At 36.3% G+C, this 12,191-nt stretch overlaps 1 protein-coding gene across 1 annotated transcript in view; it reads left to right on the forward strand.

Annotated features, from left to right (window-relative positions):
* The window catches only part of OVCH1 (ovochymase 1), a 73,116-nt gene extending 67,447 nt beyond the window's left edge, over positions 1-5,669 (forward strand). Inside the window, 1 exon segment of the mRNA XM_077871917.1 lies at positions 5,410-5,669. Within this exon segment, the coding sequence (XP_077728043.1) occupies positions 5,410-5,669 (260 nt within the window).
* Positions 5,670-12,191: the final 6,522 nt, after the last annotated feature.

The raw sequence follows: 12,191 nt of genomic DNA on the forward strand, positions 1-12,191 counted from the left end.
TCCTAAGAACATATAGCTCTTTTAATTTTCTTAACTCTCCTGTAGAGATAGGTTACATTTATCCTCATTTTAAATATAAAGAAACCAAGTCAAAAAAAGATTGAGTAACTTGTTCCTAGGGATGTAACTAAAAAGTAGGGAAAGTGGGATTCAAACTCATGCACTCTGATTCAAACACTTGTATTCTTGGGTCCTACCCCAACCATGTGACACGTTCCATTGATGCCTTTTGATTCAACATGAAGAACATGCAATTAGAACTGTTCAAAAAGAGAAAATGCTAATAAGTTCCATGTCATATCCTCAAGGTGATGAGTCATATGTCCAAGGTTATCTTAGAACAAACTCAGTGTCAGATAAAAGAATGAACTAAATCATCTCTAAGATTCTATATTGACATAATTCCCTTCTCACCCATTTTAAACCTACACATTTTGTAAATATGTTGTCTGTATTTCTAAGTTATTAATATAAATACTGTATTTGACAGAACCAAGATAGAACCATTTCCATACCATTGAGACCTTTCCTTCAAGTTAATATTGTATGGTTATTTAATCGTCTGTGAAACTTCCTTGCCACTTAATTATCTACTTACATTTAATATCTGTTCACAGGATATCATAAGATACTTTATTAAGTGCTTCATTGCAATCAAGATTAAGTTTATCTTCTTCCCCCTAGACATCATCTAATTAGCCCTTACAAAAAAAATTAATTAGGTTACTTGAATGTGGCATGTTAAGGATCCCATGCTGGCTTCTTGTGACCATTGATTCCTTCTCCAACTGTTCAAAAACTATCTGTCTAATAATTTGCTGAGGTTTTTTTATTTAAACAAACACAATAATTTACAAATATCAATTTATAAAATCCCATTTGAATATGATTTTTATTTCCATTATATGATTTTTTATTTTCCATTGAGAAATTAAGGCAGAGAGAGATTGCCCAGAGCAACAGAGTTAATAAATGGCAGAGGTAGTGTAAACCAGCAGTTTGGCTGTAGGATCTGTGCCTGTAAGCATTAAGCTATGCTATTTCACTGATCCACAACTGGAAATTTTCCACTTTCTTTTCTGTAACTTCTACCCATCTTCTCTCACCCCCAAATATTGTCTTTCAAAAAATGTTTAAACAGTAATATGTTCCCTTTTACATTATTTAAAACTTCTGGCAAGTTTATTGACTCTACCCAGAGTCCTTTTCCTTGACATGGGGCATCCCAGAAGTTCCCCCATCATATCCAGTTCGCCAGGCAGATTCATCAAAGATAAGAATGATGTAGAAGTTAACTATTCCCCTATTCCCTATCTTTCTTTGTCAGATTTTTGAGATAACATTATCTTTAAGACAAATCAATAATGTATCATTGTTTTATTTTGAAAGAATTTAAATTATAGCATGTACAGGTAAATGACAGCAGATGTCCTACCACTCTCAGGACCACCTTTGTAACAACCTTTGTATTTCTGAATTAAGAAAGGATCGTCATTAGTCTGCATTTGGGCAGTCTGAGTGTCTTAGCCATTTGGAGCTTCTATAACACAAATACTGCAAACTAGGTGGCTTAAAAAACAAGCATTTATTTCTCACAGTTCTGGAGGCTTGGGAGTCCAAGATTTGGTGTCTAGTAAGAGTTCACTTACAGATTCATAGCTGTCTTTTTACTCTGTCCTCACATGGCAAGAAAAGAGTGAGAGTTCTCTGGGTCTCTTTTATAAGGGCATTAGTTCCATTTATGAGGGTTCCAGTGTGACCTAATCACTTCCTAAAGGCCCCACCCCCTAATATCATCACATTTGGGATGAGGATTACAACCTATAAAATTGTGGGGGTGGCAGGGGGCACAAATATTCAGTCCAGAACACTGTCCTATTACTTTTGTTTCTCTGTCCCTTTGCCTTCACCACCATGTCTCTTTTCTCATCCTTATGTTCACAGATTGCCATAGAGTTGTATGTCATTTTCATCCCTTTGGTCATTTAAAATCTGTATCTTTCCATTGTTGCAATCAAACATGAATTCCATTCCACAAATCTTGATTTTTACATTGATAATCATTCCTTTGTCAATATTAACAGTATGGAATTTAATGTCCCCACCTTGCCCTCTTTTACCTATGTTACTTCACAGCAGAAGTATTTTAATTACTGTGTATACCTCACATTGCAGCTCATTTATGTGGTTCCAAGGAAGAATTTGTCTTGATATCCAGTGGTGCTTACCTGACTCTGAATTTTAAAACTGATATGTCTGTGGGATAAAGAGGTTTTAAACTTATTTTGGAAGATATAAATCAGAAGCATTACAAAAAAGTAGTATGGGGGCCCGACTGCCTATCAATGGTAAGTATTTTTAAATATTTATTAAAGCAGATACCATATATATCAAAGTAGAACCTGTGAAACACTGGTTTGTGGGTCCCTGGTAGTCATCCTGTTTTAATACTCAAAACAGGATAACTCCATTTCAAACCATTCCTTAAGGCACAAGACCTTGGTAGTTTAGGTAGACCATTCATGGTAACAGTTAACTGGTGTGTGTGTGTGTGTGTGTGTGTGTGTGTTTACTTAAGAAATAATTATAAACATAAAAGTCAGACAGTTGCTATTTAAAAAAATCCATGGGGAGATTGAGGCTGAAACAAAGGTGGAGCTCGCTGTGTTTCCATGTCTCTGTTACCGTCTTGGTTTCATTAAATAACAACACCTAAATCCCCCAAAACACACCTCCTGCCAAAAAAGAATATTTTGTTAGGATGTATACTAACTTCTCTGCATAAACTAGAAACACATGTAATGACTTTTCTATTTATCCAATCTACTTTTAAGTCAGAATTTCATTAATTGTGCTTAAGATTAAAAAGCCAAATGAATCTGTTAGTAGGAGATTCTTTTGAAGTGTAATTCTAGGAAGAATTCTAATAATCAACAATCAATACAAAGTTCTTTTTGGGGGCATCTAGGTGGCTCAGTCAGTTAAACATCTGCCTTTGGCTCAGGTCATGATCCCAGAGTCCTGGGATCTAGGCCCACATCAGGCTCCCTGCTCAGTGGGAGCCTTCTTCTGCCATTTTCCCCACTCATTCACTCTCTCACTCAAATAAATAAATAAAATCTTAAAAAAAAAAAAAAAAGTTCTTTTTGATGTCACTTTGTCTTTTGTAAGAGAAGGGAAATAAATGAGTTCTAGAAAAGTCCTTGATTTGAGCCATAGACTAATGAACTCTATCATCTTATAGGTGTGATTTTTTAATTGTGTAAGGAGTGTGCAAACTGCAGACCCTTAGGTCTCCATTGCTCCTTTTTTTTTTTTTTTTTAAGATTTATTTATTTATTTTTTAGAGGGAGCTGAGTATTCAGGGCTTGATTCCATGATCCTGAGATTATCACCTGAGGTGAAATCAAGAGTCCAGCGCTTGAATGACAGAGCCACTTAGGCGCCCCTGTGTCCATTGCTCTTATCTTTTCATCTCTATATCTTTACATATACTCATGACCCTTTATTCACATGGTAAAAATATTTAGGCTGCTTCATTTCTTCTTTTAAGCATTTCTTTTTTTTAGAAGTTGAAAACAATTTAATTGAATACTAATAAAATATTGCTGTTAAACACGTGTACAAACAGTCCAAAGGTCTAAGAGTTACCACATACACAGATTAAAATGCAGTAAGGCAGTAAACCTTAAGGTACAAAACATGTTGAATAAATACTTTTGTGGGTTTTTTTCTTTTTTCTATGATCTAGGAGAGTCTTAATTTTGAAGATTTGCATTTTTTGACATATAAATCCAAAAGGAGGAGGGAATCTATGTTCTATACATATCTGAAGAGAAAGTAGAAATGAAAATTTTAAAAAGATTTTACTTATTTATTCATGACAGACACAGAGAGAGATGTGGAAACACAGGCAGAGGGAGAAGCAGGCTCCCTGCAAGGGAGCCCGATGTGGTACTTGATCTTGGAACCCTGGGATCATGCTCTGAGCCGAAGGCAGACAGACACTCAACCACTGAGCCATGCAGGCGTCCCAGAAGTGAATTTTGACACAAGTATTGAATAAATAAATCCACTGTGTAGAGAATCTTTGTTTTAAATAGATTTCTCGGATGCCTGGGTGGCTCAGGGCATGATCCTGGGATCCCAGAATTGAGTCCCACATCGAGCTCCCTGCATGGAGCCTGCTTCTCTCTCTGCCTGTGTCTCTGCCTACCCCCTCTCTCATGAATAAATAAATAAAATCTTTAAAAAATAAATAAATAGACTTCTGGTGTTAAGAAAATCTCAAGCACTTAACAAATGAGCATATCTTATAATTCCCAAATTACAGGTTATGAGGAAGCTTAATTTTCTTCATATTTCAGGATATACTTGAATAAGTCTCTTGTTTTTAATTCCCTGGTAGTTCTCTTTCAATCTGAGAATGCAGTAACACATTACCAGAAATTTTGTTTCTTTATGTTTTTCCTTTCTACATAAATTGTACTTGGAATACACATAGTATGAAGTCTTTTGATATGTCTAGATGTGTTATACCGGGGTAACACCAATAATGCCAAAGAAAGAACAACGTCCAGTAATTTCTTGATTAAGTGTAAAATTTTAAAGATCAATGTATGTTCTGATTTGTCTAAAGATGTATGTAAAGGTGTATATTAATGCTATTGACTTTTGTTCATTTTAAAAGCAATGGAAGAGGATGCCTGGATGGCTCAGTTGGTTATGCATCTGCCTTCAGCTCAGGTCATGATCCTGGGGTCCTGGGATGGAGCCCCATGTCCAGCTCCCTGCTCAGCAGGGAGTCTGCAACTCCCTCTCCTTCTGCCTCTCCCCCTGTTTGTGCTTGTTCTCTCTCAAAAAGTTTTTAAAGATTTTATTTATTTATTCATGAGAGACACACACACACACACACACAGAGGCAGAGACACAGGCAGAGGGAGAAGCAAGCTCCTCGCAAGGAGCCCGATGTGGGACTCGATCCCGTGTGCCAGGATCATGCCCTGGGCCTGAAGGCAGACGCTAAACCACTGACCACCCAGGCATCCCTCAAATAAATTTGTTTTAAAAAAATCATTAGGGCAGCCTGGGTGGCTCAGCGGTTTAGCGCCGCCTTCAGCCTGGGGTGTGATCCTGGAGTCCCGGGATCAAGTCCCATGTCAGGCTCCCTGCATGGAGCCTGCTTCTCCCTCTGCCTGTGTCTCTGTCCCTCTCTCTCTCTCTCATGAATAAATAAATAAATAAATCTTTAAAAAATCATTAAAAAAATAAAGCAATGGAAGAAAAGAGAAATCTCATCTCTTGCTAAGAATCCTAGTTTTGAACTTACAAAATAAATAAGCAGCTCCATTCTGAGATTTTAGTAGACACCGATAAGTCTTTGTAATGTTTTGTTGTTACCTTTCTCAGAGATAACAGTAGAAAGCAATACTGGAAAACAGCCACCCCCAGACACATGTGGAATTCCAGTTGTTGACCCATTTCTAATGCAAAGATCTGAGAGAAACACAAATATGCTGCCAGCTGAACGTGGGGAGCCCCGGATGGCTGGTGGCCATGCTGCACCTGCAAGGTCGTGGCCCTGGCTGGTCAGTGCAGCGCCAAGGACAACATTTGTGTGGAGGGGCTCTGATTGCGAAGCAGTGGGTCCTGACGGCAGCGCACTGTAACTTTAGGTGTGTGCCTCTGCGGTGCAGGGGGCGCCGGAGCTGTTTGACCACCTGCAGTGGGTGTACTCCTCTCCCCACATCACAAGAAACATTCAGCTCCCACTGATCAGCCCCCACCCTGCAAATGAATGAACATACTAGGATGATGACGCTTTGCGCTTCTCTAATATGTTTGCCTTACAGCTTTTCATTTTAAAAGGTGCCTCTGGCTTCCAGGTGTAATTTAGTTTCTAAGTAACAATAAGTCCCTCTTTCCCCATCTATAAAATGGACGTAATATCTTCACATTTTTGCATCAGCTTCTTAACACCTTACCTAGAGCGCAGGAGTGCTCAAATGTGAATTCGTTTCCTTCTTGCTCTACTCTACTGACTACTGATCATCATACCCACTCTCAAAGTAAGTATCATCTTTCAAAGAATTTTAAAGAATGTCCTTTAAAAGAAACATTTTAAAAAATGTTCACTGAATCTTGGTCTCAGTGTGATAGGGAGATATCTGAAAACTCCTTCCTCAGGGAAGTCTTAGGTTGATGTTTTTAATTCTGGCCTCCCAGAAGTAGTGATGGCCCATAGTTAAATGCCTCTAAAATAGGCTTTATAATAAAAGTGTCTGCTCAAATAACTTGGTGGGCAGGAATCTTCAAAGAATCAAAAACTTTTTTTTATCATCCCCAACTCCTTTGATATAGAGAAATCACAAGAAGTTCTCCTTAATAAGGTGATTTTCAGACTTTCATGTGCTCAAAATTACCTGGGGAGTTTGCTATGAAATCTTAGAATCTTAATTCTGAATTTTGACTTGATGAGTTATGTCTGGAATCCTGCATTTTTGGCACATGCCAGATTTAATGCGTGTAGTTCCTAGACATTTCTTTGAGAAACATTGTATTAGGAAGTAGAGTAACTATAACTTTCAGAATAGGTTTCAGTGACCATTATATAAGTATATCATATAATGTGTAATATTATGGTTTTAATAATGCATGGAATCATTATCCTGAGGCATCATGAGTCTTGTCAAGAAATACTAAATCATTTTTTTGTTTGATGTTATGAAGACAAGAAACTAGATACCTTAATTCTTCTCAAAGATCAAATTAATAAGAATCCCCCATCTTCTAAGAATTCAAGATAACAAAGATTCTAATGTAGATTGGAAATGTTAGAGAATATATTTTTAGTAATTTTGAAAAATTGTGACCTCATTAAAAATGGTATCTATTTCCCCCATTCCTTTTTCTTATGACAAGTACTGTCACAGATGGCCTGGTAATAGGAAAAAGTTACCTCTCAAACCCAGGAAATAGTGATTTGATACCAGTGAAAGCTGTATACACTCACCCTGGCTTCACACAGTTCCCTCCTACGGATGATCTATCCTTGCTGCATCTGGAGAAACCTGTCAAACTAGGTCAGTATGGATAACTCTCCTTCATATCTTGAACCTTTGCCATATGTGTTTTATTTTTCATCTTGCTTAGAAGTGCTGTATGTACTTTTGCAAGTCACTATTTCAAAACTGTCTTAAATACTTTCCCTCAAAGCTGAAGCACCTGCCCAAACATTTTACTTCTATATGTTTTTAATTGATGGAAGTTTAGAGAAGATTTCAAAGAAATATGTTTTTATTATTGTCCTATTTATTCTGAGACCTCACTCGTAGGTGAAGTTTACCCAAATAAGTAAAACAGCAGTTTGAACCATCAGGTGTTCAATTTTTTGTACCTTTAGGGTTTAGGAAAATTTTGTTCTTTTTTTTAAAAGATTTTATTTATTTATTCATGAGAGACACAGAGAGAGAGAGGTTCTTTTTTAATGTTTATTTAAACCGAAGCTGATGTGAGCATGTAGTGAGGAATGGTTCATCTTGGTTCTGTCACATAGTAGCCATGTGATCTTGGGCAGGTTATATAACTTCTCTGAGCCTCAGCTTTATCACTTGTAGAAAGGGAATAATAGTAACCCTCTTACCTACATGGCAGGGGTGCACATTCAGTGAGAAGGTAAATGGGGGAGGGAAGTGGAACGAAGGCCTGTGGACAGTCCCCACTTTCACACTTGTGCCTTTCCATGGCTTCCTAGAGCTCTGGGACAGTACTCTTGCTTTCTTCCAACTCTCCCAATATTTCTGCATTCTTCAGCTGTTCCCTTGCCAATAGCCTCACTTCTCTACTTAATGTGTTTTCAGTGGATCCATCTTGCAAATTCCAGCTATGGTTCGGCCAACTGTTTGCTTTCTGTGCTTTTATAAGTGACTCACTGAAAGCATCTAGAACAGTGTTGCTTAACTTTGGCCATGCATTATAATCCTGTGGGTTGCAAAAAAAGAAAACAAAACTGTAGGCCAGGATGCAATTTGGACCAATTAATCACAGTCTCAGCAGTGGGGACATGGCATCAGTATTTTTTTCCTTATTTTGCTTATTAAAATTTTTAAATTAAATTGTTTATGTTGAAATAATTATAGATTCACGTGCAGTTGTAGGAAATACACGCCAACGTACTTTTTTTTTTTTTTTTTTTACCCTTTATCCACGAATGGAAACCTCTTTCAGGCTATGAACATTGATACAGTCAAGATACAGGACACTTCTATCACCACAAGTGACACTGTTGCTTTTTTATAGCAATATTCATTTCCACTTCCCCACAAGACTTCTGGCCACCAGGAATCTGTTCTCTGTTTCTATAATTTTGTCATTTCAAAAATGTTATATAAATGGAATTACACAGTATGCAACCGTTGGGGATTAACTTTTTTTCACTCAGCATACTGCCCTGGAAATTTATTCATATTGTTCCATGTCTCTATAAAATAGCTCATTCCTTTTCACTACTGAGTAGGATTCCATAAAATAGATGTTTAGCCATTCATAAAAGTTTAACCATTCATCTGTTGAACATCTGGGTTGTTTCCAGCTTTTGGATATAACAGATAAAGCTCCAGTGAGCATCTGTGTATAGATTTTGCGTAAATAAAATGGAATAGGAGTTTTCATTTCTGTGAGATAAATGCCCAAGAGTACAATCACTGGGTCATATGATAGGTGCATTTCAGGTTTTAAAATTTTTTTAAATTTTTTTTAAGATTTCATTTATTTACTCATGTGGAACTTGATCCTAGGACCCCAGGATCATGACCTGAACTGAAGGCAGATGCTCAACCACTGAGCCACTCTGGTGCCCTGAGTTTCAGTTTTATACAAAACTGCCAAACTGTTTTTCTGGAGTCATAGGACTATTGAATATCCCACCAGAGATATAGGAGTGATCTGGCTTCTCTGCATCCTCATAAGCATTTGCTCTCATCACTATTTTTTTAAGGCATTTTGATCAATATGCAGTGATATCTTACTGGAATTTTAATTTGTATCTCCTTAATGGCTAATAATAGTGAACACATATTCATGTGCCTATTTGCCATTTTTAAAACCCCTTTCATGAAATGTCTCTTCATAGCTTTTGCTAATTTTCTAACTGGATTGTTATTCATACTGTGGAGTTTAAGAATTCTTTATATAGACTAGAAACTACTGCTTTGTTAGATATGTGGTTAGCAAATATTTTCTTCCAGCCTGTAGCTTGTCTCTGTCTGCAGATCCTGTTACAAGGTCTTTCACAAAGCAAAGATTTTAATTTTGGTGAATCCCAATTTCTCCATTTTCCTTTTATGGATTTTGCTTCAGGTGTCAAGTTCAAGAACTCTTTGCCTAACCTTAGATGCTGAAAAAAATTTTCCCATTTCTCTAAAATTTTAAGGGGCACTTGGGTGGCTCAGCGGTTGAGTGTTTGCCTTTGGTTGCGATCTCGGGGTTCCAGGATTGAGTCTTGCATCGTGCTCCCCGCAGGGAGCCTGCTTCTCCCTCTGCCTTTGTCTCTCTCTGTCTGTGTCTCTCATGAATAAATAAAATCTTTTAAAATAAAATAACATTTTTATGTTTTACATTTAAATTCGTGATCCACTTTTAGTTAATTTTTGTATAAGGGTTAAGGTTTCAAGGTTCTTTTTCCTCCCCCAGGATGTCTAATTGTGCCAGCAAAAGCTGTTGAAAAGGCGGTCTTTCCTCCATTGAATTGCTTTTGTGCCTGATTTTGTGAAAAATCAGCTGAGCATATTTGATGGGTCTCTTTCTGGGATCTCTACTTTGTCAGTCTAGGTCTTTCCTCCTTCTCCAGTACCACACTGTCCTAATTACTGTAGCTAGATAATAGGGTTTATATTAAAAACTGGTTCCTCTCAACTTATTCTTTTCCAAGATTGTTTTAGCAGTTCTAAGCTATGTACCTTTTCATGTAAATTTAAAAATAATACGTTTGCAACATTCCCTGTGATTTTGACAGGAATTACATTAAACCTATAGGTCGCTTGAGGGAGAGCTGACATCTTTACTATGTTGAGTCTTTCAATGCATGAACACAATGCATTTTTCCCACTTATTTAGGTCTTTTTTATTTCTTTCACCAGAATATTGCAATTTTTAGTGCACAGATCCTGTATATGTTTTGCTAAGTATATACATGTCTAAGCATTGCATTTTCTTCAGTGATTATCAATAGTATTGTGTTTAATTTTAAATTCTACATGAAATGTGATTGGCTTCTGTATGTTGGTCTTGTCCCGGATCTTGCTGAATCTAGAGGAGTATTTTATAAACTTCCCCTGGAAATTTCAATGTGTAGTCAAAGTTGAGAACCACCATTCTAGAAAAAGATCATTGATGAGGTGTGGGTGCCCTTAAAAATTTGTGGTCTCCAATTTCAGTACCATTCTGCAATTTTTGTGTGTATGTTTCTTCTTTCCAATTTCCACAAGAGTCATTACAAACATTCTCTTTTTTCAGCCCTTCTGAACTTACCCTTATCCTTTATCTTGTCCTTCCCCTGCCCCATCCCTGGTCTCCAGGGATCTTGCTTTCCACTTAACACCATGTGATGTCAACAGCAACATGACATTTTCTGCTCCTCTTCACCCTAAGTATTTAGTTAGTTTACCTAGTCTGTACCCATTCATTTCTTTTTCAGTAGTCAGAGTGAGAAATATCCTTTTTCCCATTAGAAACAATAAAATTTCTACCTATGATTTTCATCCTTAACACCTCATCATGGGCATTATGTGGCCATTTGGCCTATTTATTTCTTGTCTTTTCATACTGCTCTACCTGTACTTAAATAATTGTAATATACCTATTATGAGTTTTATCCTGATTTTTCACTTAGTATCAGCATTGCTTCATATTATTAAAATTTCTTTTAAAATGTAATTTTAATGGCTACACAGTAGCTTTTCCACAATTCTTATAGTTTCTTTTTTTTTAATTTAAATAATGCTGGATTGACTATCCTTACATACATGTTTTTCCAGGTCTAGGTTTGTCTTAAGATAAATTTCTCAGAAGTAGAATTGTTAGATTTAGGACACAACCATTTTCAAGATTCCTGACATACTTCTAAATTAAAAACACAGCTGGGTAGAGTGTAAGTCGATATATCCTTTTTTTTTTTTTTTTTTTTTTGGTTCAAAAATGAGGCAACTTGGCAATATCTGTTAATCTTTAAAGTGTATGCATCCTGCCCCAGCAATTCTATCTCCCACAAATACTGCCACTAATGCACAGATTGGTGACCTAGGATGCTTGATACAGCTTTTAAGGAAAAACAAAATTAAATAGTCTAAATGTTTGCCAAGGGAATTTAACAAATTGTAGTACATTCATTATCTTAATACTGTGGTGCTATTAAGAAAATGCCATGGAAGGTCTAAATGTAATGATATAAATGATATGACTGTAATCTAGTAAATGAAGAAAACCAGAATAAGAAAAATGGCTGATTAAAAAAAAAATGTTGGTAGAGGGAAAATATTTTAGCTCAAAGAAATTTGGCAGGAAATGATATGATATAGCAAGGATTATCTGTGAAGGTAGCATAACAAGGTTTGTAATCAGAATGTAAAGAGGAGAGTAGGAGAGAAATAAGTTACAGAGTTTTATGTGATTTTATTGAGACAGCAGTAAAAAATAAAGAACAAATCATTGAAATAAATGATCTAAGACAGCAAATATGTTGGAACATTTAAGTGTGTAAAAATCTGGATAAAATGGAAGTCAAACAGCATGGGAAAACAAACACAGGAGCACTTGCATCCTGTGTGTGTGTATGTATGTGTAAGTGCAGTGTATATACACAAAGCCATACACATAAACCTACAATATTTATTTATATACAAATTTTGGTGATAAAAATGTGAATGTGGAAATATATATCATACTTTATAATATCCCTGCAAAGATAGAGTTAGATATAAAAATACTAGCTGTGAAAATGCTCTAAAAGTTTAAATTGCCACAAATGTGTTTTTTTTCTTCATTCCTCATGTCACATAGTTCAGGAGAAAAGATGATTATACTCTTCTCAAGTGTCATCTCAAATTCAACAAGGTGATAACCTAAAGGCACATGGACAAAAAGGCAGATGCATTTTATTTATTTTTTATTTTTTTAAAGATTTTATTTATTTATTC

This window comes from Canis aureus, chromosome 25 (genome assembly GCF_053574225.1).
Source record: "Canis aureus isolate CA01 chromosome 25, VMU_Caureus_v.1.0, whole genome shotgun sequence".
Taxonomy (NCBI): domain Eukaryota; kingdom Metazoa; phylum Chordata; class Mammalia; order Carnivora; family Canidae; genus Canis; species Canis aureus.